The sequence below is a fragment of the Leucoraja erinacea genome, chromosome 10 (assembly GCF_028641065.1).
Source record: "Leucoraja erinacea ecotype New England chromosome 10, Leri_hhj_1, whole genome shotgun sequence".
In the NCBI taxonomy this organism is placed as follows: domain Eukaryota; kingdom Metazoa; phylum Chordata; class Chondrichthyes; order Rajiformes; family Rajidae; genus Leucoraja; species Leucoraja erinaceus.
This window is the reverse complement of record NC_073386.1, coordinates 50,996,445-51,022,777: the sequence shown is the minus strand read 5'-3', so window position 1 is coordinate 51,022,777 and position 26,333 is coordinate 50,996,445. Positions and strand designations below refer to the sequence as shown.

Here is a 26,333-nt window from a genome sequence, read left to right as displayed (position 1 = left end):
TTCAGATTCTTGTACTTTATTTCAAGAGTACCTCTGCCTTAAATGTGGACACAGACTTCGTTTTGCCAAGTGTGGTGGATGCATTGTCAACATCGTCCAGTTTAGTGAGGCTCCACCTCTGTTTAGTCCATCAGCACATAATTAGGTTACCTTTCCCACACTAGAAATTGCTGTGCCAGAAGAAATTGGTTAAATAGAAAGGAACTGCAGATGCGCTGGGATCTTGAGCAAAATACAAATAGCTGGAGTAAATCAGCGGGTTCTTCAATCTGAAGCAGGGTCCGCCTGCCCATTCCTTTCACAGATGCTGCATGACCCGCTAAGATATTCCAGCACAGTGTGTTGTGCTTGACTTCCAGTTGTCTGTGTTCCTTTTGGGTTCCTCATCTTTCCTGTCAATTTGGTCAGTTTAATAAAGATCCATGGGACTTAATGAAATGATCTCTTTCCACCACGCATCACCCCTCCACTTTATCACCATCATCATTTCTCTGGTCTACCCAGACTGAGGTTTGGTGAGAGACCTTTAGAAATAATGGGGGGGGGGGGGGGGGGGGGAGGAGGAGCGGAGCGTTTTGGGTCGGGGCCCGTCTTCAGGCTGAATTATACCAACATCAACTTGTATTTTGCACCTTACAGCCGAGAACGATAGCTACAGTGATTCAGAGGTCCTGTCTGTTCAGTTATATGGTTTCAATACTCAATAATTGATTTCCTTCAACTTTTCCAATCAATTCAAACACACATTTGAATTGTCAGTAGTGGCAAATGCGGATAAAAGATTGTACTTTCTATCCCCAGTGACTTCGCTTTCCCCAATATGATTTTTTTTAAAGGACTTTTTTTAAATTTCTCACTGCAAATTTAACATGCTCCACAATTGTGCCACAGTTTGAAACACTTTCATATTTGTCGTTAATTTCCAATTGAGCCAACTTTAGATTCCTTCCAGATTATTCTGAGTGTTAATTTTAATTTTTTGGCAGTCAAAAATGCCAAGATGAGATGTATTAACGTAACATGCAATTCCATCTCAGCTCTTGCTGAATGCTATCATTGGTTTACAGTGAGGCTGTGGTCGGATCTTAGCATGCACCACCTGTCTAGTAACGGGCTGTAGAAACAAGGAACTGCAGATGCTGTCTACAATAGTCCAGACCTGAAAAGTCACCTATCCATGTTCTCCAGAGATGCTGCCTGACCCGCTGAGTTACTCCAGCACTCTGAAACGTCACCTATCCATGTTCTCCAGAGATGCTGCTGGACCCGCTGAGTTACTCCAGCACTATGCATCCTTATTTCAGTTCTGGGCTGTACTGTTTGAATCAAAATACACTTGCATTATAACTGTCCAAACTTGGGTTTAATAAAACAAATAGAAAATGGTGTAAAAACTCAGGAGAGAAACGTAACACTTCAGTTCTGTGTCCTTGCATCGGAACCCAGATTTCCAGCATCTGAACTACTTCTTCTTGTTCCAGTCATTTTAATTTTACTAATGTTTCAACGTGCATTCTCTGCCATGAAATCGGTGTACAAATTACTGCTGCATTTCAACTAGCCATAATCTATACATGTATATAAAAGAAGTGGGGAACATAATGCAACTGTTTGTCCATGAAGGAGATAATCTGACATCCTCACATCTTGGAGAGTTTAATGTCGTACATGACCATGTTAAAATTGTCCCAAGCCAGGATCTTCTTTTCCGCTGGATTATAATCAACCATGCTGTTATATCGGTAGCGGTTCTCAAACTGGATCGCCAGTGCCTTGCTGCTGTTTGTGTTCGTGTTGTAGGCAAAATTGATGACTGCATTCTGATTGGAATAACTGTTAATTGTGTAGAGGACTCCGCAGATGATGAAGGAATTAGCCACTGCTCTCTTGCGTATCGCCGTTGCCCAAGTCCGCTCCACTTCCAGGGTGTTGGGGTCCAGTTTGGAGATCACGATAGCTCCGTAAGCCTGATTGGTGCTGTAAATCACCCAGAGCCCCAACTCGTCTACTGCAAAGTCTATGTCCGTATAGCCACCCCAAGAGTATGGAAAGACTCCTCTGTAACCTGCATTGGCCAAGTCCTTTCGAACCAAAATTGTCTCCGACTTCATTTCAAATCTCAATAAGGTCCTTGACTTGCGTTTCTGGTAGTACAAGGATCCTCGATAGACTGTGGCCCCCGTGCTTTCCACTGGTTCTGGTAACAAGTAAACCTTGCTGACATGGCCCTTCATGAACTGATCGAGGTCTTGGTACTCGTAAAGCTGCCGAATGTCGGTGCCAACTGTGTTGATCCTCCAGATATGCTCCCTGCTGTGTGGTGGAACAGGCTCGGGATCTTTCATCCAAACTCCATATCTACCTACAATGGAGTCGGCCTTTTGGAATGTCACAGGTTCTCCCACCCATTCCAACATCCCACAACCTGCCGGGGTAAGATGAAGAAATAAATCCAGGCATTGTTTAATTTTGTACTGGCCAAGTCCAAATGTATTCCAAAAAAAAAAAAAAAAAATGCTGGTCTAACTCAGCAGGGTCAGGCAGCATCTCTGGAGGACATGGATGGGTGATGTTTTGGGTTGGGACCCTTCTTCAGACTGTAGAGAGGGGTAGAATGCTGGAAGGGACAAAGCCTGGCAAGTGAGTCCCACAGTTCTCCACAAAGTTTCACTAGCCAACAATGGACCTGAGGTCATTTGTGGCCAGCTCTGATCTTTTCTTGCCTCCAGCTCTTCAACCTCTCTCCACCCCCTACTTTCAGACTGAAGAAGGGTCCCAACCCGAAAGATCACCCGTCCATTCTCCAGAGATGCTAACTCACCCACTGAGTTATGCCCCCGTCCCACTTAGGAAACCTCTGGAAACAAGACCACATTGTATTGAAGCATGTGTAGTTGGCGTTTCTGGAATGATATGGTCTTATGCCCCTGTCCCACTTGGGAAACCTGAACGGAAACCTCTGGAGACTTTGCGCCCCACCCAAGGTTTCCGTGCGGTTCCTGGAGGTTGCAGGTGGTTGCCGGAGGTTGCAGGTAGTGGAAGCAGGTAGGGAGACTGACAAAAACCTCCGGGAACCGCACGGAAACCTGGGGTGGGGCGCAAAGTCTTCAGAGGTTTCCGTTCAGGTTTCCTAAGTGGGACAGGGGCATTAGTCTGGCACATTCGTGTCCTATCTATAAGTGATAGATGAATACGGGGAGGGGAGGGGTTATATGTAGGCAGGTGGGTGGACAAGGGCTGGAGACGAACAGGAAAGGAATGAAATGTGAAACCAGAGGGAGGGATATAGGTGGAAGGGTAAAGGGGTGGGAGAAATGGGTGTGCACTTGGGTCAGGCACAGGGAAGGGAACATTGTAGAATGTATATACTAGAGGGTATAGCTTTAAGGTGAGGGGCAAAGTTTTTTTTTCACACAGGGCAGTAAATGCCTGGAAGGTGCTGCTGGGGGTGGTGGTTTAAAGCAGATACGCAAGTGGTATTTTGGATAGGCATATTGATATGCATGGGTTGGAAGGGTATGGGTTATGAGCAAGTAATTCAGAGGTGGTCATTGCATCATGTGCGACACATACATTGTCCTCTTGTGGTCTACTGATCAATATCCTTACTGTTGAGTTGTGAGGCACCCAAGTGGAAGATGAGATGCTGTTCTTACAGTATGTGTGTATATTCTGTACTGGCCTGTACTGCTTGATGTACTTTGTCTATCACTATCCAGAATTTGGGAAGGGCAGTTTAATGAAGTGTGTGGAGGAGCCTTTTGGGACCAGTGATCACAGTTCGAATAAGTTTAAGAGAGGGTCCACGTGTTAAAATGCTCAACTGGGGTAAGGACAACTTTAAGGGGATGAAAGAAGGTCTCGCTCAAGTTGCCATAGAGGGAGTGCAGAGACGGTTCACCAGACTGATTCCTGGGATGTCAGGACTGTCTTATGAAGAAAGACTGGATAGACTTGGTTTATACTCTCTAGAATTTAGAAGATTGAGAGGGGATCTTATAGAAACTTACAAAATTCTTAAAGGGTTGGACAGGCTAGATGCAGGAAGATTGTTCCCGATGTTAGGGAAGTCCAGGACAAGGGGTCACAGCTTAAGGATAAGGGGAAAATCCTTTAAAACCGAGATGAGAAGAACTTTTTTCACACAGAGAGTGGTGAATCTCTGGAACTCTCTGCCACAGAGTGTAGTTGAGCCAGTTCATTGGCTATATTTAAGAGGGAGTTAGATGTGGCCCTTGTGGCTAAGGGGATCAGGGGGTATGGAGAGAAGGCAGGTACAGGATACTGAGTTGGATGATCAGCCATGATCATATTGAATGTCGGTGCAGGCTCGAAGGGCCGAATGGCCTACTCCTGCACCTAATTTCTATGTTTCTAAGTTGACTGGAGCAGGTTATTTGAAGGGAAAGGAACATCGGCCAAGTGGGATGTTTTTAAAAATGTACTGAAAAAAACTCTGCCCCGTTAGAGTGAAGGTCAAAGCAGGCAAACGTAAGGAAGCTTGGCTGACGAGGGAAATTAGGCACTGGGATTAAGTGCATCCCTGGAGGACTTTCGTGAACTAAGGAGTCCACTAAAAAAGGAAATCAGAAGGGTAAAAATGGGCCAGGAGATAGCTCTGGATAGCATTAGGGACAATCCCAAAAGATTTTATAAATACATAAGGGGGGAAAGGGCAACTAGAGAGAGAGTGGGACCTCTCAGGAATCAAAGCAGTCACCTCTGTGATGAGCCACAGGAGATGGGCAAGGTCCTCAATTAGTACTTCTCTGTACCAGGGAGAAAGACGGTGGGACGGGGGAAATAGGAGCAGTCACTGGAAGTGTCTTGAGAGCAGTCAGTGTTACCGTTGAAGAGATACTGAAGGAACAGTCGCATTTGAAGGTAGACATATCTCCGGGGCCTGATCAGACATAGCCGAGGACATTGTGGGAAACTAGAGAGGAAATTGCGGGAGCGCTGGTTGAAATTTACGAGTCATCCTTAAATACAGGAGAGGTGCCAGAGGGCGCAAATGTTGTGCCTCTTTTCAAGAAGGGCTGCAGGGAAAATGCTGGGAACTATAAGCCGGTGAGCTATAACATCTGTAGTTGGTAAGTTACTGGAGAGTATTCTGAGGGACAGGTTATACAGGCATTTGGATGGGCAAGGGCTGATTTTGTACGTGGGAGGTCTTGTCTCACATTTGATTGATTTTTTTTGAAGATGTGACCAAAAGGGTTGATGATGGCAGAGCCGTAGATGTGTTCGAAGGGCCTGTTTCCACACTTTCACTCTATGACTCTAATGAGGTAGATACACAGGATGGCTGCACGCTTTGACACTTCGTTGTCTAATGCATTTCGTTGTCTAATGCATTTCGTTGTCTCTGTACTGTACACTGACAATGACAATTAAAATTGAATCTGAATCTGACACAATGCCCATTGTCAAATGGATATGGAGGGACACGGATCATGTGCAGGCAAAGGAGATTAGTTAATCCTGGCATCATGTTCAGCACAAACATTGTGGACCGAAGGGCCTCTTCCTGTGCTGTACTATTTCATGCTGGTTAAATATATATAGTTTTTTTGTGTTTGTAATGTTTAGAGTATGGCGTTTACATCTCTGTTGTGCTGCTAGTACAGAAGTAAGAATTTCATTATTCTGTTTCGGGACTCGAGTCTTGATCAGAAAAAGGCACAAGCATCGCTGGAGACAATGGGCAGATGATGTGTCTGGTCGGGACCCTTCAGACTGAATCAGCACCTTGTATCTGGACTGCTCTCTGTTGTGTTCATTTCTGGAATTTCTCATTTTGCTTTAAGACCCAACCCGTTTCATCACTTTTGATTCTTACCCCGTCCTTGCAGGTGGATTCTTCTGTGCAGAATTTGCTTTGGGAATGATCCCGCGTAAGAACAAGTTTAGTACCAACAAGTTATTCTTGCGGCTGGAAGCTGGCGGTATCCACTCGCCGCCTGCTGGTCGCAGTCAGAACCACAAGGCATTAGTGCCACGGCCAAGCCGTTTAATCTGGATGAGAAATGCTTTCACTCGGGTGATATGAACCCATGGAATTCTCTACCGCAGAAGAGCAGGGGGATGAAGGTTGAGCTTATAAAGGTGTACAAAATCATGAGAGGAATAGATCGGGTAGATGCGCAGAGCCTCTTGCCTAGAGTATGGACCAGAGGACATCGGGTTAAGGTGAGAGGGGGTGAAGATTTAATAGGAACCTGAGGTGTAACGTTTTCCACACGGGGATGTGGGTGCATTTAATGAGCTGCCGGAGAAGATAGTTGAGGAAAGTAGTATCGCAACGTTTAACAAACAGGTTTAGAGGGATTTGGGCCAAATACATGTAGGTACTCGTGTGGATGGGGCATGTTGGTCGCTGTGGGCAAGTTGGGCAGGGTTTATTTCCACGCTGTACATGGCTCTACGAGTAGTCTGTGGAGACAAAGTCACTGAAAATACTGAAGAAGGGGCTGGATGTTTTGACATGTTGGGTATGATATTGAGTTGAAGGATTCTCCAGGACTGTATTGAACGGCTGAGCAGACCACACTAAACCTGGCATATTGCAGTTCTATTTTAAAACAGAACTGCAATATGCAATAAGATATCCTGCCCCACAGTGGTGTTAGTGTCACATGCTCCAACATAGGAAGCACGTTCTGTGTTACAATCAGTCTGAGGGAGGTTCTGGCTGGAAAGGTCACCTCTCCATGTTCTCCAGAGATGCTGCCTGACCCACTGAGTTACTCCAGCACGTGGAGTAGTTAACACTACTTTACCTGGGTTTTGTGACGTGCCGCCAGACTCGCCCCGGGGCGCAAGTTTTGAAGCAGGAATCTCTGTGATAATTTCCGATTTGAGCTCTTGATACCCAGTGCTTTCAAAGTTCCACTTGGAGGCTGCAGTGACAGAGAGAGGGAGAGGGATATATATATATATTATACACACAGATTGCAACGCGTTACACAACAGAATGCAGCCAACGATAACAAAACGTAAATTTATTGCAAGCCTTCTGCAAATATTACACTCTCCACAGGATTCTTGTTAGAACCTTGTCCGAGACTCTTACCTTCTCGGCCAGACTGCGCTCTCTTTCGTGAAGGTAAATTGAACAAATCTTGCCTCCCTAAAATAAAAACCAAACACATTTTAGAACTCAGAGACCTTCATAAGATCAGAATTAGCCCATCAGGTCTACTCTGCCATTCACTCATAGCTGGTTTATCTCTCCCTCGTCCTAACCCAGTTATGCTGCCTTCTCCCCATAACCCCTCATATCTGTACTAATCAATAATCTGTCAATCTCTGCCTTAAAAAATATAAATTGACTTGGCCTCCACCACAGCCTTCTGTGGCAGTGAATCCCACAGATTCACCACCCTCTGGTGTAAGCGCCTGCTGAGTTACTCTAGCACTTTGTGTCTATCTTCTGAGCTATTCTGACTAGTAGACTTTGCAGCGAAGCAGGGAATTCAAGTTTCACCCCCACTGTCTTAAATCCCTTTTCCCACGCTCTCACCGTGCTGATGCAAAGCAAGAATGGCATTGTCCTATCTGGGACATATGACAATAAACTCACCCCCTCCTCTCTCTCCCCCCCCCCCACTCACCATCTCCCCTCCCTCTCTCCCAACCCCTCTCTCCCCTCTCCCCCACTCTCCCCCCCTCCCCCCCCCCCCCCCCCCCCCCCCCCCCCACTGGGGTACAGTGACCCACCCGATGCCCACTGCCTAGGGGAACCCCACTGAGCTCCTCACCCCCGCGGGCGACGTGCTGACTGTCCCGGGCAGAGTCTCTGTGGCCGGGGCAGCGACCGTCCCGGAGCCGGGCGTTCTCCTGCTCCGCCGCCTCCAGCCTCCGCAGCAAGTCGGCTTTCTCCGCCCGCAGCTTGCCCTCCTCGCCGGCCGCTGCCGCTGCCTCCTCCCGGCCGGCCAGCCTCCCCTCCAGTAGCCGCAGCCGCTGCTCCATCGCCTCCAGCTCCCCCCGCTGCGCCGCCCGCTCCCTCTGCAGCTCCCGCACGGCTCTCAGCGCTTCCCCCGGCTCGGAACAGCTCGCCTCCGCTGGGCTGGGCACGGTGAACGAGTAAATGCACCGGCCGTCCCTGCTGGACGTGCGGGAGAAGGTGGGCGACTGGCCGCAGGCGGTCAGGACTAACGAGCAGGCGATGGCGAGCAGTGAAGTGACCTCCATACCGACCGAGAGACGAGCAAAGACTTTCAATGTTAAAGAGGGAACTGCAAAAAGACTTTCAATGCCTGGACCGCGGGGTGCAGGACATTTATACAGTCACACAGGGGGCGGGCTCTACTGGCGAGAACTCCCTCTGTATCTTCTATTCCCCTTTATCCCCCCCTCTCTCTCCTTCCACCCGCCCCATACAGTCACACAGCACGAAAACATGCAAGGGAAACAGAAGTATGAAACGTACACCTCCAGATTCAGGGACAGTTTCTTCCCAGCTGATCAGGCAACTGACCCATCCTATCACCAACTAGAAAGCTGCCCTCAGCTACCACAAACCACATTGGGGACCCTAGGACTATCTTTAATCGGACTTTACTGAACTTTATCTTGCATCAAACGATATTCCCTTTATCCTGTTTCAGTACAGTGTGGACGGCACATAGTATTTCGGCTGATTGGTTAGCACGCCACCAACGTGTACACGAGGTACATAAACTAAAACTTGCCAGCTGCCCAACATGCCTACACAAGTCCCACCGGCCTATGTTTGCCCCATATCCCTCTAAACATGCCCTATCCATGTACCTGTCCAAACGCTTCTTAAACATTGTGACAGTCCCTGCCTCAACTACCTCCTCTGGCAGTTTATTCCATACACCCACCACCCTTTGTGGGAAAAATGGTGTCCTTCAGGTTCAGATTAAATCTTTCGCTCCTTCACCTTAAACATATGTTCTCGGGTTCTTGGCTCCCCTACTCTGGGAATATCTGTGCATTTACCCGATACATTCCTCTCATGATTTTGTACACCTTGTACGGGCAATACTTCTCCGTGGATTGTCACCTTGTTGTGGTGGAGAAGCTTGTGTGATCCTGAGAGCAATGCCGTCTGGAGCTATGCTCCTGGTAGGGCCACCCATGGCGGTAAGGTCGAGGGGAAGGTCTCTGACAAAGAGCAATCCAACCAAGACCTTAACGGTGGAACAGGCGGAGGATGATGGCTGACCTAAGTGGAGCGTCACAACGGCTGGGATGGCGGATGAAGGCTGCAGCAGAAAAGGGTCTCTGGTCGTCTTGGACTCCATGCCACTGGATCCTGACTCAGATCTGTGGCTATCTGTGCACCAGTCTGTGCAAGAAATGCGTACTTTGCTACCTGTTAAAAACCGCCGAAATGTTGAATTTTTGCGCTGTAAAAAATTGTGGGAGTCGGGGTAAGTATGAGGGACATGTACCCAACTTCAGAATTCCAAAAAGTGAAGCGAAATGAAGGTAAAGTGAAGCAAGAACTGAAGGGACAACAACAGCTAAAGTGCTTGGCAAACATCGGAATTGAAAATATTGGGAATTATCGTGTTTGTTCACTGCATTTCATCAACATTAAGGCATTATTTGTGTTTTTTCTTGATTCCTTTGCTATCTAAAAAGCGAAAATGCTGTCTCCCGCTGGATGTGAATACAGAAGAGGATGTCAAGCGGATTCATGGCGATGTGGCTGAGTTCATGGTGGATGCTCATAAGGTCTAGGAGCAGAATTAGGCCATTTGGCCCATCAAGTCCATTCCGCCATTCAATCATGGCTGATCTATCTTTCCCATTCAATCCCATTCTCCTGCGTTCTCCCCATAACCCCCAACACCCGTACTAATCAAGAATCTATCTCTGCCTTAAAAATATCCATTGACTTGGCCTCCATCCACATTCTTCTGTAGCATAGAATTCCACAGATTTACCAACACAAAATAAATTCCTTCACATCTCCTTCGTAAAGGAACATCTTTTTATTCTGAGGCTATGGCCTCTGGTTCTAGACTCTCCCACTAGTGGAAACATCCTCTCCACCTCCACTCTATCCAGGCCTTTCACTATTCGGTAAGTGTGGGTGAGATAAGGGGTCTTGTTGCTTTCCAAGCTTATATTGGAGTAGGAAGATTCGGCTCCAAGCAATTATTAGTTGATCCAAATTCAATGAGGAGGGATAAGTTGCCTCTTGCAAAGCACCCAATCACGGACCAAATTCATAACACTACCTGCAGGGGAAAACTTAAAGAGAATGGATTGTAAATAGGCTTATTATTTATTTAATTTCAATTCAGAATGTAATTTCACTGCAGATAGACACAAATGCTGGAGTAATTCAGCGGGTCGGGCAGCATCTTTGGAGAAAAGGAAAAGGTGACATTTCGGGTTTGAACCCTTCTTCAGACTCTTCCAACCCGAAACGTGAAACGTCATCTATTCCTTTTCACGAAGAGATGTTGCCTGACCCGTTACGTTACTCCAGCATTTTGTGCCTGGGCTTCGGTATAAACCATCATCTATAGTTGCTCCCCACACGTCATTTAACTGTGACTGAGTTTTCCAATTCAGTCTGTTGTTTAGTTTTAAAATGTTTCCATGCAGAAAATTAGTTGGATTGTTAAGACTTCAGACGTCTTGTGCAACTTAATGTGGCGGGACTTCAGGCCACACATGTTCCCTTAGACAAGTCATATGGCCAGCAGGTGGGAGTAATCGGAGTTAGAATATAAACTCTTCTCAACGGGACAAGCAGCATCTCTGGGGGGAATGAATAGGCAATGTGTTGGTTGGAATGTCACCTCACCGCCTATCTATGTCAAAGACTGGAGGACTTTATGGTGAGAGGGGCAAAGTTTAAAGGAGATGTGTGTGGAAGGTTTTTTTACACAGAGGGTGGTGGTGCCTGGAATGTGTTGCCAGGGGTGGTGATGGAGGCAGATACGATAGTGGTGTTAAGAGGTTTTTAGATAGGCACGTGGATATGTAGGGAATCGAGGGATATGGATCATGTGCAGGCAAACGAGACTAGTTTATCTTGGCATTATCTTTGGCACGAACATTGTGGCCCAGGAGTTTGTTATCAAGCTATACTTTCCTGTTTTATGTTCTAAGTTTATACATTAATATATTTGGTCGCTTTAATATAATGGTGGGATATTAGAAAAGAGGTAAACGCAGAGTGCTGCATGCCAGGTGGCATCTCTGGAGAAAATGGGCAGGTGACGTTTCGGGTCAGTCCAAAGAAGGGACCTGACCTGAAACCTCACCTATCCATTGTCTCTGGAGGTGCTGCCCGACCCACTGAGTTACTCCAGCAGTTTGTGTCTATCCCTGGTCCAAACCAGCACCTGCAGTTCATTTTTATTACATTATAAAATTCTGGACTGTCAAATAATGCTCCCTTTCCCTCTCAATCCTTTGCCATATTTGTCAATACCTGCCATTTATATATTTCACTCCATATTTAATAGGTCTTTTTTTTATCCCCATTTATTGCAATTCTATCCAGATTTTAAGAGTACTATAAATGTCTGGAAAACTATTTTATTAGGACTGCAGTAAGTCTCAAAGTTTGGAGCACCATCTTGCGTTTTATTGAACAGACCCCTGCCTGTGATATTTCTATGATACAAAAAGCAGTTGGTTTCCAACAGCCATGGTTTTGTGAATGGCTAAAGCTAGAACATTGTTTCCACAACCAGCTCCGTAATGGGATTCTCCAGTGGGAGCAGTCGTGCCAGGGGTCGGGATACTAAATCCACACTTGACACACAAGGGCAGTGCTGAGGAGGTCCAACACAGTCGGTAGTGCTGCCTTTTGAAGGAGACATGTAAACTGAGTTCCATCTGTCCCTCCAGGATATATAAGATTCCACGGCACCGTTAACGGGTCAGGAATTCATGTGATAGAAGTAGAATTAGGCCATTCGGCCCATCGTCCACTCCACCATTCAATCATGGCTGTTCTATCTTTCCCACTCAACCCCATTCTCCTGCCTTCTCCACATAACCGCTGATACCCTTATTAATCATGAATCTATCAATCACTGCCTTAATAATATCCATTGATGGTCTCCGCAGCTTTCTGAGGCAATCACCACCCTCTGACGAAATAAATTCCTCCCCATTTTCTTCCTAAAGGTACGTCCCTTTATTCCGAGGCTATGGCCTCTGGTCCTAGACTCTCCCACTTGTGGAAACATCCTCTCCACTTTCATTCTATCCAGGCCTTTCACTATGCAGTAAGTTTCAATGAGGTCCCCCCTCATTCTTCTAAACTCCAGCGAGTACAGACCACGTATCGACGCCATCTTGCAAATTCCAAGTCTCCTAAAAAGTCCAGTCTTGGCCTAAGGTGATAGGTCTTTAATATATGATGAGCGTTTGATGGCACTGGGCTTGTCTTCGCTGGAACTGAGACGGATGAGAGGAGACCTCATTGTACCTGTCCAAATATCTTCAAAAGGTTATTATAGTACCTGCCTTGATGACTTCCTCTGGTAGCTCTTTCCATATACCCACCCATTATCCTGTGTCTGTACACTGTGGACGACTTGATTGTAATCATGTTTAGTCTTTTCGCTGACTGGATAGCACGCAACAAAAAAAATGTTTCACTGTATTTTGATACAATAGACAATAGGTGCAGGAGTAGGCCATTCTGCCCTTCGAGCCAGCACTGTCATTCAATGTGATCATGGCTGATCATCCCCAATCAGTACCCCATTCCTGCCTTCTCCCCATATCCCCAGACTCCGCTATTTTTAAGAGCCCTATCTATCTCTCTCTTGAAAGCATCCAGCCAACCAGCCACCGCCCTCCAATACAGAGAATTCCACACGCACAACTCTCTGTGAGAAAAAGTGTTTCCTCGTCTCCGTTCTAAATGGCTTACTCCTTTTTCTTAAACTGTTGGCCGTGGTTCTGGATTCCCCCAACATCGGGAACATTTTTCCTGCCTCTAGCGCGTCCAAACCCTTAATAATCTTATGTTTCAATAAGATATCCTCTCATCCTTCTAAACTCCAGAGTGTACAAGCCCAGCCGCTCTATTCTCTCAGCATATGACAGTCCCGCCATCCCGGAATTAACCTTGTAAACCTATGCTGCACTCCCTCAATAGCAAGAATGTCCTTCCCCAAATTAGGGGACCAAAACTGCACACATTACTCCAGGTGTGGTCTCACTAGGGCCCTGTACAACTGCAGAAGGACCTCTTTGCTCCTATACACAACTCCTCTTGTTATAAAGGCCAACATGCCATTCGCTTTCTTCACTGTCTGCTATACCTGCATGCTTACTTTCATTGACTGATGAACAAGGACCCCCAGATCCCGTTGTACTTTTCCCAACTAGACACCATTTAGATAGTAACTGCCTTCCTGTTTTTGCTACCAAAGTGGTAACCTCACATTTATCCGCATTAAACTGCATGTGGATACATGACGATAATAAACCAATATGTGTGAAAAAGTTGCCTCTGAGGCTCCTTGCCCCTCTCATCTTAAACCTATGTCATTTGCTTCTTGATTCCCTTACCCTGCGTAAAAGACTCTTGTGCATTCACCTAATGGTTCAATGGTAACGTGTGTGTGTGCTTTCTCTCTCTCTCACAATGAATAGACGGACAAAAACAGGAAGGGCAAATTATCGTGTTTTTAAATCATTGAAATTGCCAATGCCTTCAAGACAGTCTGAACATGTTCGTGACGATACATGTTTCTTAATGATTGTGATAACATTTTCTCTGTAATAGAGGTCCTATAAAATTAAATTTTGGCCAGTCAAATGGAGTATAACCTGGTTGTCAGCTTGCATGTAAAGAAGTGTTGTTCCCCAAATGTTCTTCAGCAATACAAACACACTGAACCAGAAAATCAGGCTAGGTGCTGTTTGGATTGCCACAATCCCCTGGAGCCTAATCCTAGAATCAGCATGTTAGCAAACAAACTTCCCGCAGAGTCCAACAAGACCACAATTTAAAACAGAACCACAGTTACAACATTGCCAGTGGAAAATAACAGCATTAAAACCCAAAACTAATCTTAATTCCGCACCTCGGATTTGTAATGAAATTATAAGAGAATAGCGTGCCTTTGCTAAGTATTTGAGTGGCCTTGATTACAGGTTTATTCCACCAACAGTATGATGCACCATCAAAGGAATGTAGCATTGTTTTTGAATAATGTCTATCTTGTTGCTAAGAATCGTTACATGTACTGATTTATAGAAAGTAGATCAGTACAGCACAGGAACAGGCCAGGCCGTACACGCAAGAGGTACAGAAGTGTGAAAACGCACACCTCCAAAACGCACACATCCTCCAGCATTTTTGTCTACCTTCGATTTTTCCAGCATCTGCAGTTCTTTCTTAAACGTACACCTCCAGATTCAGGGTCAGTTTCTTCCCAGCTGTTATCAGGCAACTGAACCATCCTCTCACCAACTAGGCAGCGGTTCTGAGCTACCACCTACCTATTGGAGACCCTCGGACTATCTTTAATCTGAGTTTTCTGGACTTTATCTTGCACTGAACCTTATTCCCTTTATCCTGTATCTGTACTTTGTGGAAGTCTTGATTGTAATCATGTATAGTCTTTCCGCTGACTAGATAACACGCAACAAAAAAGGCTTTCATTGTACACCGGTACACCTGACAAGAAACTAAATAATGTCGGTGATGAACATGATGTCAAGTTAAACTAATCTCCTGTGCTTGCATATGATCCATATCCCTCCATTCACTGCATATACACACGCCTGTGTAAAAGCCTTTCTAAATGTCACTATGGAATCTGGACATGTAGACTGTAAAAAGTTGTGAACACAGCCCAGACCGGCTTTGACCTCCCCACCATCAAGGAGATTTATCGGAATGCTGCCTCAGACAGACAGCCAGCGTCGTCAGACCCACACCACCCTGGCCACTCTTTCATTTCAACCCTGCCATCGGGAAGAGGGTGCAGGTGTCTGAAAGCTGTAATGTCCAGGTTCAGGAACAGCTTCTTCACTAAGGCCATCAAGTTATTAAACACTACAACCTCAAATAAGCTCTGAACTACAAGCCTATTATTGTTATTATTGCACTACTTTGTTAATGTTGCAGCCCTGTTTCCACCAATCTTTCCACCACCACGCATAGGAAGCGACAAGACAGACACCATTGTATGCAGATGCAGAGAAGTGTGCTCAGCTCTGGCTGAACAACTTCTAATCTTGTGGGTGGACTCGATAAGAAGATTACTATTGTTTGTTTTTTGTGTGTATGTGCATATATATATCTATATTACTAAAAATCTGATCTTGACCACTTCCTGTTGTTCTGTATATTAATTTTAGAAAAAACGCTGCCACGTACAGCTGTGATTTTTGGCCATCTTACTCAGAGTCCCCCTCCGCTGCGCAGGACAAGAGGATTTTTCCCATCGATGAAAAATAAAAGAGTTATTAGTGTTTAAAAAAGGTTGAGATTTTCTGTCCTGTCAATCACGCCATGAAGGCCACGCCCCTTCTGGTGGGAGTGGGGGAGGGACTATAAAACCCAGAAGTGTGGGCGTGGCTCAGTCTCTGCAAGGTGGAGGAGGGAGAGGTCACAACTCGCTGTCTTTAGTGGCCTTGCACGCTGCTTGAAATAGTATGAAACTGCACTTGAATTTGGTGGCCTTGCACCCTGCTTGAAGTGGTATGAAACTGCACTTGAATTTGGTGGCCTTGCACCCTGCTTGAAATGGAATTTCAAGGAATATCCGTGAGTCAGCTGCCAGCCCACCAGCCGTGAGTGAGTGAGCTGCCAGCACAAAAGGCTTGAGTGACTGAGCTGCCTGCCCAATAATTGTTGGAGAGGTGAAATATTGCGTTGGGGGATTCGGCCCACAATGTCCATACTAGCCCTCTGGAAACCAGTCCCTTCAGCCCACAACACCCATACTAGCGCTCCAGAAAGCCCACAAATCCACTGGCCACCAATATTTAGAAACATTGTTGTGAGAGGTGAAATATTGCGTTGGGGAGATGCTGGGACTTAGTCTAGTAAACGCCGGGTGGGTGCGATATAGGTGTGTGGCGTGCGCTCGCAAAGTCTTCCAGCCGTATATATAGATATTGCATCTCACTGAACTTTTTTTTCTCTCTCGTTTATTATATTGTTTACAGTGTACTATGTTTACATATTCTGTTGTGCTGCAGTAAGCAAGAATTTTATTCTTAAGCCAGTGAAATGCTTATGAAAGAATAAAATTCTTGTTTACAGTGTACTATGTTTACATATTCTGTTGTGCTGCAGTAAGCAAGAATTTTATTCTTAAGCCAGTGAAATGCTTGGCCATGAAAGAGGACAGGATATTTATGGTTTCACAACAATTATAATGTCAAGCACTGTTCAGATTATTCTGTAAAGCACTTGGCTGTGAAATTTCAGGACTCATGAGAAAGGTATTAGATTTAAGGGAAAATGTTCTAGGTTGCCTCCATTGTCCAGGAAATCTTACTATTTTGTGTTTATTCAAGAGCTTGGACAGACCTCAGTACAGCGATGCATTCCATGTTGTAAGAAGGAACTGCAGCTGCTGGTTTACATCATAGACACAAAATTCTGGAGTAACTCAGCGGGACAGACGGAATCTATGGATAGAAGGAATGGATGACTTTTCAGGTCCAGACCCTTCTTCAGAAGTCAGAAGTCTGAGGAAGGGTCTTGACCTGAAACCTCACCCATTCCTTCTGTCCAGAGATTCTGCCTGTCCCCGCTGAGTTAGCCCAGCATTTTGTGCCATCTTCGATGCATTTGATGTTGCTGTTCTGCCGTGACCAGGACAGAATGAAGCTTTGGAAAGCACACGGATGTTTATAAAACCCGAGCGAACAATCTTCACATGGGAGGCAGGTTCATATCATTCAGAATAAAAGGGTGGTTTGATCACTACTTCTCCCCCCTGCTGCTTCAGTCCTCCCTCTGGCTTCACAAGCTGCAACCCTTCGAACCTGTAAATGCCCTCCTACCAAATAGCAGTAGCCTTTCCTAGCAAGGGTTTTACTACGGACTGGGATGACATGCCTTATAATTCTATCTCCATCGTACCCTGAAGAGAAAACGTCTCATCTCCACCAAATCAATGGCTCAGCCAGTCCAGATAACCATGTTTCTGCAGTAGTCTAACTGCTTAATATCCTCCACTGACTCAATTTATACCTTTCCCTGCCTCGGCAAGGCCAGCAGCATCATCAAGGACCATTCGCACCCTGGCCACTCCCTCTTCTCCCATCAGGCAAAAGGTATAGAAGTGTGAAAACTCACACCAACAGATTCAGGGACCGTTTCTTCCCAGCTGTTATCAGGCAACTGAACCATCCTACCAATATCCTACCATCCAATCCTATTACCAACTAGAGATCAGTCATCGGGGACCCATGGGCTCTCTTTGATCGGACTTTACCTTGCACTAAACGTTATTCCTTTATCATGTATCTGTACACTGCGAAAGGCTTGAATGTAATCATGTATTGTCTTTCTGCCAGCTGGTTAGCACACAACAAAAGTTTTTCCACTGTTATTTCCGTGACAATAAACTAAACTGAAACTCCTATGTTTCCAAATTTAGGCAACATATTATGTGTACATGAAGGTTTTCCAGAAGGTACAGCAATGATTTACTACGTTGCTTCCAGAGGCCAAAGGAGTACAGTTGGATAAACTGCAGGAGGAAGGTTGTGCTGAGGAAGGTCAAAGGTGTGTTTAAAATCTATCTATTAGTTTAGTTTAGTTTATTATCACGTGTACCGAGGTACAGTAAGAAACGTTTTTGTTGGGTGGTATCCAGTCAGCAGAAAGACTATACATGATTACAATCAAGCCGGCCAGTGTCCACACAGGATAAAGGGGATAACGTTTAGTGGAAGGTAAAGTCCAATTCCAGATAGTCTGAGGGTAGATGGGAGGTCAGAACCGCTCTCTAGTTGGTTCAGTTGCCTGATAACAGCTGGGAAGAAACTCCCTGAATCTGGAGGTGTGCGTTTTCACTCTTCTGTACCTCTAGCCTGATGAGAGAAGGAAGAAGAGGGAGTGACCGGGGGTGAGACTATTTCTACATTTTGCTGGTATAGTGTAAAGATGGAGTCAATGGAAGGGAGGTTGGTTTGCGTGATGGTCTGGGCTGCATCCACGACTCTCTGCAATTTCTGAAAGAATAAATGAAGAAACAGCTTCCAGTGAGTGAAGGTCCAATAACTCAAAGGCATAGATCTACGATGCAGGGACGAAGAAAGAAAGACAAACTTTTACATACTGACTGGGTAGAATATTGAATGTACTACCTGATAGGGCAGTGGAAACATCCAGCTGGAGCTTGTAAAACAACAAAATTGAACAAAGGTTGCAGGAATAAAATAATAAGCCAGAAAATGGGAATAATTTCCTATTTTCAAAAGACACCACAAAGACTCAATGGTCTGAAAGACCTCCTTATGCACTTTGTTATTCTACGAGTCCATGAAACTATACTCACCCAGTAACAAATCCATTATGAATCCTTGCTTCTTAATTGTACTTTACCATATAGGGGATCACAGTATTAGAGTCATAGTCATATAGTGTGGAAACAGGAAATAAGGCTGTTAGAAACAAGGAACTGCAGATGCTGATTTACAAAAAAGGAGACAAAGTACTGGAGGAGCTCAACAGGTGAGGCAGCATCCAAAGAGGACACAGATGGGTGACGTTTTGGGTCGGGACCCTACTTCAGAGTGAAAGAAAGCTGCTTTTTTTTGGTTTAGAGATACAGCGCGGAAACGGGCCCTTCGGCCCATTGGGTCCGCAATGACCAGCAATCCTTGCACACTAACGCCATCCTACACTGGGAACAATTTTTGCATTTATATACCAAGCTAATTAACCGACAAACCTGTACGTCTTTGGAGTGTGGGAGGAAACCGAAGTTCTCGGAGAAAACCCACACAAGTCACGGCGAGAACTACATACAGACAGCACCCGTAGCGGGATCGAACCTGGTCTCTGGCGCTGTAAAGGGCATGTCCCACTTTCACAACCTGATTCACAACCATTTTTACTCGTGGACATTTTTCATCATGCTAGAAAAACACCCCGACCTACTTGATGCCACGAGTATCTACAACTAGCATCACGACCTACCTACGACCTTGTGATGACCATGATGCGAGTATGAGTCAAGGGCAAACTCGGCAGAGGTCGTGAAAGTGGGACAGGCCCTTAAGGCAGCAACTCTACCGCTGCCCCTTCGTGCCGCACCGGAATGATTAGCAAAATACTGAAAAGATCACGGCAGTTTTGGTGTTGTTCAGAGCATGGATACATTATTGTAGAAAGAGAAGTAATCAAATTAAAATAACGTCAATTGCAAAACTGGAATGTCATTGTGAAGTACTGAACAGGAGTCTTGAGAGAAAGCTTCCTAAACTTGACGTCCACACTGGATGGGCAAAATGCATGGTTGTGCAATCTACTCGCAACAGACTGAATACTGTTAGTTTATACAGGTCCACCACAGACACCACTCCTTTAGTCCGGACAAAATTACATGAGTGCACCTGAAAAACCTCCCAAAGTCCCCCCCAAAAATGTGGCGCCTAGGCTGGGTGCGGCGGCTGATCCCGACCTCATCTGGACTTTCGTGCTGATCGGCGGGTCGAATTTGCCCCCTGTGGCCGGGACTCTGGAACTCTGGTCTGGCTGGAGCCGGCATATCCACTCCTATACCTAACATCCGAGGCTGACGGTTCCGGTACCGTTGGGACTCCTCTCGGAGGCTGTGACCTCTGGTTGTCGGGCAAAATAGATAATCCAGAAAGGCTCTGGCACCAAGGATGCCGGAAGATTATCAGCTGTACATCTGACTTTTCACACTTACATAAGCCTGGAATAATTTGTTTTTATTAAATTTAGGGAAATGGGAGCGGTCAAATTTGCAACTGGGTTGGCACGGCCGAGGCGGGCCGAAGGGCCCGTTTGTGTGCTATACAGGTCTATGCCTCTAAATAAACCGAGGACCAGAACAACTGGAAATTGGATGATATTGGTGTTAAAATAAAATTAAATGGGGTATTTGAAAATTAAGTTCCATTGAAATTTCATCTTAGAGGCAGCTTGGGCCACACGTTTTCTTATTTTTACAAAATGCATGTTTCCCTGTTAAGAAAGAACAGTATTTGTGATATTGCACACTTTTATTTTCACAGCTCTCAGTACAACTTACAAAGGAATGAAAACATTCAAATCGCAATATATTGTAACAATTCTTTAAAAAAAAGTCAGACTAAAAATATTTAATATTTTACCTGGAAATTAGGTGAATACTCATTCTTTCATGGTTCCGGACATGCTGTTGAACTATCCCTGTTTTTGCCTAATGGTGACCATTATGTGAATGGCAATCTTCTATACATTATATTGATAAATACTACGTTAAAACACAGTTACAGCACAACCTAAAACTCAGCAAGATAATTAATTACTCAATTAATGTTTAAGAGATAGTTATCTTCATTATACCATACCTAGAGAACTGGATAATGGTGACAAGTTTGATGTTAAGTCTTGCAGCCTATTACTTGTCCAAGAGCTGCAACTGATGGCAAAACCCTGCACTATGAACTGTACAAGTACAGTGGCTTGCAAAAGTATTCATACCCCTTGAACTTTTCCACATTTTGTCACGTTACAACCACAAACGTAAATGTATTTTATTGGGATTTTATGTGATAGACCAACACAAAGTGGTGCATAATTGTGAAGTGGAAGGAAAATGATACATGGTTTTCAAATTTTTTTTACAAATAAAAAACTGAAAAGTGTGGCGTGCAAAAGTATTCAGCCCCCCTGAGTCAATACTTTGTAGGTTTTTAGTTTTAGAAATATAGCGCGGAAACAGGCCCTTCGGCCCACCGAGTCCGCTGCAACCAGAGAATGGTAGGGACACCTACCATTTTCTACAGAGGTCAATTAACCTACAAATCTGTACGTCTTTGGAGTGTGTGAGGAAACTGAAGGACTCGGAGAAAACCCACCCATGCAGGTCACGGGGAGAAGGTACAAACTCTGTACAGACAGCACCCGTAGTTATGATTGAACCCAGGTCACAGCTGCTCTACTGCTGCCGCCCTTGGCTTCAGTAAATTGAAATGTCCCGTCTGTAGGGAGTTGATGAGGAAGTGGGATAAGATGTACTAGCGTGAATGGGTGATCGATGTTCGGGCGGCGTGGACTCAGTGGCCGAAGGGTCTGTTTCCATGCTGTAGGTTTCAATCAATCAAAGCACAGCACCTTCTGTTACCTTGCCCATGGGACAACCAATGTTACTAAGAAACGAAAGGATGGTGAAGGGGGATGAACGGCAAGGGAGAAAGAAAGTAGTGCAAATGAACATATAGTTGTAAACATGTTTCAGTCATGCTAAAATAAAAACAAGGATTCAGTGGATCTAAACAGGGAGTGAAAAGGGCAATGATTTTTAGAATTCCACATATTGAGTAAAACTCTGGACACAAGGAACTGCAGAGGCAGGTTTACAAAAAAAACCACAATGTGCTGGAGTGGCTCAGTGGGTCAGACAGTATCTCTGGGGAAGAAGGATGGGTGACATTTTGGGTTAGGACCCTTCTTCAGACTGAAAGTAGAGGGGAAGGAACTTGAGGCCAGAGCAAAACAGGGCCGGCAATAGTTGCCTATTTCCTTTGCTCCATAGATGCTGCTGCACCCGCTGAGTTTCTCCAGCTTTTTTGTGTACCTACGATTCTCCAGCATCTGCAGTTCCTTCTTAAACAGGGTGGAGCCCATAATGGCCCATTTCTGGAGAACATGGATAGGCAATGTTTTGTGACGGCTTGCTTCTAACTGGGATCAGCAACAAATCAAAAAAGGTGTGAATTAGACGCTTCTGGTAAAAAATTAAAAAATGTGATTACGAACTAAACCCAGTTGGGTCAACCACAGCTAAACCACCAGTTCTGCTATACATCAATCTATAACTGTGGGTAAAATCAGGCAAACTTTTTAACATCTAGTATGGCCATAAAACCTTTAAGTGACATTAATAAAGGAGGAAATTAGGAACAGAATTATGCTGTTTCTCCTCAATTTAGTTGGTTTTAATGTCCTGAAAGGCTTTAAATTAAAGTAAAATCTAATAACTTTCTAATTTTTCTTCAAGAAGTGAAAATGCATTTTCAATGTATTCAATACATGTAAAATTACAAATGGATATTGATTTTTATGAATTATAACCACCTATTTTAGCAACAGATTAATAATCTACTTTTTATATTCATGCATCAGTTTCGAAGCTAGCATATTTGTTAGTGGTTTAAAAATATCCACATTTAAGAATGATTTATACTTTCTCATTTTTGTATATATTCTCAGTTAATCTTTTTTATTTACTCATATCCAGAGGGAACTGCACATTCATTCAGTCAGTAATCAGTTATTGCAAAGATTAACCTCCAGTGACACTCGCGAAAAAAACCCCCCCATCTAAAGTCAGGCACACTGCTCGGGAGATAACTGGAAAAATACTAAAACATCAATACAGGTCCACCACCAATTTTCTGGCAACTGGTGGTCCGGCCCCACCTTTAATCCGGACAAAATCCCCCACTCCCCGGAGATGTGGCTCCCTGGGTGATCTCTACCTCATCGTGACTTCCAGGCCTATCGGCGGATCAAATTTGCCCCCCAAGGTATCTCAGGCCCCCAAGACCGTGGCCTCTTTTGGCCCGGCAAAACGTGTAACCCAGAAAGGTTCTGAAACCAAGCGTGCCAGAAAATCAATGGTGGGCCTGTATTGCAGCAGATCGATAATCTCTTTTCTTACAAGAAGTCATAATGTGGGAAGCACTGATTCCTCACAATTAAAACTGATTTGCCACTAGCTGCGCCTACATTATCAGGGTATCATTGTGGCTAAAGTAATTACATTGGATTTAAATACTTTCTACAACGCACAGATGTTGGATGTTCAATGTAAATTGACTGGGAACATGGAGAACAACAGGAGACTTGTTTCCAGTCAGACACTAAGTGAATGCAGACATCGCCAGCAATCAGTGCATTGACATTACATTTTACACTTGTCATTCTCTACTTGACAATTGTCTTGCAGCTTACAAGGTGATTTTTAAATGATTTAAATGATTGATTCCAGACTGATTCCTGAGATGTCAGGACTTTCATATGAAGAAAGACTGGATAGACTTGGCTTGTACTCGCTTGAATTTAGAAGATTGAGGGGGGATCTTATAGAAACGTACAAAATTCTTAAGGGGTTGGACAGGCTAGATACAGGAAGATTGTTCCCGATGTTGGGGAAGTCCAGAACAAGGGGTCACAGTTTAAGGATAATAATAATAATAATAATAATGTTTATTTATATAGCACGTTTCAACAAAACCAGTATTTGAACCAAAGTGCTTTACAGAGATTGATTAAATTAATTGAACAGATCAAATGTCAATAAAGGGGAAATCATTTAGGACCGAGATGAGGAAAACATTTTTCACATAGAGAGTGGTGAATCTGTGGAATTGTCTGCCACAGAAGGCAGTTGAGGCCAGTTCATTGGCTATATTTAAGAGGGAGTTAGATGTGGCCCTTGTGGCAAAAGGGATCAGGGGATATGGAGAGAAGGCAGGTACAGGATACTGAGTTGGATGATCAGCCATGATCATAGTGAATGGCGGTGCAGGCTCGAAGGGCCGAATGGCTTACTCCTGCACCTATTTTCTATGTTTCTATGATACTCACTTATCTGTAATGATTATTTCCCTTGGCTCAATAGGAGAAATGAATTGGTATCATACGCAGTGTTAAGTAATATCCTATATGAATGCTGAATGCAATTTTACCACTCGCTCACTCGGAAATTTTATAAGAAAGTTGTCTGTTTAATAATCTTGCGTTGTTGTGAACTTTGCAGAATGCTTGATTATTAACTTGTGAAACTCACTGCTTTCTTAAACTTATTAGCTCCTTTCAACAGCTTTCTTTTGAAGAGCTTGCCGTGGATTAAGATTTTGTTTCAAACATAGATACAAAAGCAGCAAACAATAATCTGGGCTGTAAACCCATCTACAATAGATGTCTGATTTAATGGCTAAATGAAGAATACTCTGTCATTTACTGATAAAATTAAAAAATCTCTCGATCTTACTTTGATGCTTCCATCAATGGCTGGTCTGGTTCTCGGATTCTGAAGTTTATTTTTTCTTACATTTCTTACACAGTGGGAAGGGACTGACCCAGGGGTGGGGAACCTGCGGCCTTAAGGCCGCATGCAGCCTTCTAGGCTATTAAGTGCGGCATTTTGAATGAATTCAAATTTTGTAGAACAAATTCTTTTATTTCTATTAATATGTTTTTGTTCGTCTTTTATTATTTTTAGTTTAATCTTAAAATGAACATATTTAAAATACCAAAGAGTAAAAGAAGATTCAACAAAATAATCCTCCCCGACTGACGGCCACAATTAAAACATTAGTAAGTCATGAGGGCTATTTTATTGCCACAAAGAGTTACTCGCTTTGGGCACTCTTACGGGTAGAACACGAGGAATAGATTTCTTCAACAACTTTCAAGATAAATGTCGTGAAGTATATCTAATTGAAGTTTCTTGGATGCGGCCTTATTAGATTACAGCTAACTTAATGTGGCATTCCAACATGAAAAGGTTCCCCACTCCTGCATTGGCCTGTAGAGAATCTTGTTACCCACTAAGCAGTTAATGTTTCCAGGCCGAATTAAGCACAGATTAGAAATAGATACTACAAACATCTACATTAACACTTTTAAAAAGGTAGTTAAGTAAAGAAACAACGGTGGAAAAATAAAGAATGCAAGCACTTTTTAATAAATAGCATGGTAAATTAATATACAACTTGATGTGCTGTTCCAGCTTTGTTGCCTTCTTTATACTATACGCAGTTTTAAATTGGGAATATTTCTAGCCAGTTGTACTGAACTCGTATGAATGGGTGATCGATGGAACAGTTAAACCGTTCAATTGTACCCTGCAGAGCAAGGCAATTGAAGCTCTCTTAACAGCTCTCTTAACATTTCTGTGGCAAGGATTGAGAAAGTCGAAATTAACTTTGCAAACAAAGAGAAATTTGAAAAGAGCACAGCAAGTTGTTTTAGATTAGAAAAATAACTTTCCATTCGCACAGTCATACTACAGCTGATGCAGTGCACAGTTAAAAATAATTTTACTCTTGAGGTGAAAAGCAAAGAATAAAAAAATCCAGCTCACCAAACAAGGATACAAGTGAATCCAGTCACCAAACATCATGTGCAAGTGGCAATTTGGATGATCCGTGAGGTATTACGGATTTTATTATAAAATAATTTTTACAATTAAGTAAACTCAAAATTCTGGAGCATGAAGAAATATCTTACAACAACATACAGGACAAAGAATGTTAAAAGTAAAATAACACGTCAAAACGTCATCACATATAATTGATTATAAACAGCTCAAAATAATCTCTTAACAATATATCACGTGACTTGAGAATATTCTGCAGAGAAACAAGACATTATGCCAAATAACACTGATCCTTGCTTCATTGTAGTATCCACTCAATCCTTCTCCACCTCATTATACACGTTTCCCTAAAGATAGCCACAAACTAATGGAGTCGCTCAGCGGGTCAGGCAGCATCTCTGGAGAAAAAGGATGGGTAACGTTTCGGGTCGGGACCCTTCTTCAGACTGAAGAAAGGTCCTGACCCGAAACGTTACCTATCTTGTTTCTCCAGAGTTGCTGCCTGACCAGCTGAGTTACTCCAGATTTTTGTGTCTATCTTTGAAATAAACCAGTATCTGCAGTTCTTTGTTTCTACAAGTTTCCCTTGTGGTCTGGTTGATTATTGCACCACTTGGTGCACTTTAAAACCACATAGAAAGCCCGTGAGTCACCCCCAGGATGAGGTTGGGTTGGTGGATAATTCCATCTCAGCGTGGATGGGAAATTGGGTGCAAATAGGCTTGGTATGGTATGAGCCATGGAACGTTAGCTTGGCTGCCTACTCCTGGTGCCTTCCCATTGACCTTCCTGGAACAACCCACACATCTACGCACCTGAGTAGAGCAAAGAGGAGTGGGGTTTTCTGGAGATGTCCGTCAATGCATAAAACAAAGAGCATACCAATATTCATCCATCAGACTTGTGCAATAAGAATGCTAACTTGAGCAATATGTATTTGTGGAACTTCAATCCCCAATGTGAGCCATTGCCCTCAATAATATGGGGGGGGGGGGGGGGGGGGGGGTGGGGGGGGGGGGGGGGGGGGGGGGGTGGGGGGGTGGGGGGGGGGGGGGG

The 26,333-nt window shown here is 44.2% G+C and overlaps 1 protein-coding gene across 1 annotated transcript; it reads right to left on the bottom strand.

Annotated features, from left to right (window-relative positions):
• Positions 1-1,344: 1,344 nt before the first annotated feature.
• myoc (myocilin) lies at positions 1,345-8,218 on the bottom strand. The gene is made up of 4 exons (XM_055642264.1): positions 7,764-8,218; positions 7,076-7,132; positions 6,783-6,902; positions 1,345-2,425 (listed from the first exon to the last, which is right to left on the bottom strand). Exons 1-4 carry the CDS (start codon positions 8,194-8,196, stop codon positions 1,641-1,643), a joined length of 1,395 nt encoding a protein of 464 aa, XP_055498239.1. The 5' UTR covers positions 8,197-8,218; the 3' UTR covers positions 1,345-1,640.
• Between the last annotated feature and the right edge of the window lie 18,115 nt (positions 8,219-26,333).

What these genes read in the sequence shown, in the direction of transcription:
- myoc (XM_055642264.1), bottom strand. Translation starts at nt 8,196, where the DNA reads ATGGAGGTCACTTCACTGCTCGCCATCGCCTGCTCGTTAGTCCTGACC. An exon ending in TCAGCACGTCGCCCGCGGGG is followed by an intron (nt 7,133 to 7,763) that starts GTGAGGAGCTCA and finishes TTTTTATTTTAG; the next exon opens with GGAGGCAAGATTTGTTCAAT. An exon ending in AGCGCAGTCTGGCCGAGAAG is followed by an intron (nt 6,903 to 7,075) that starts GTAAGAGTCTCG and finishes CTGTCACTGCAG; the next exon opens with CCTCCAAGTGGAACTTTGAA.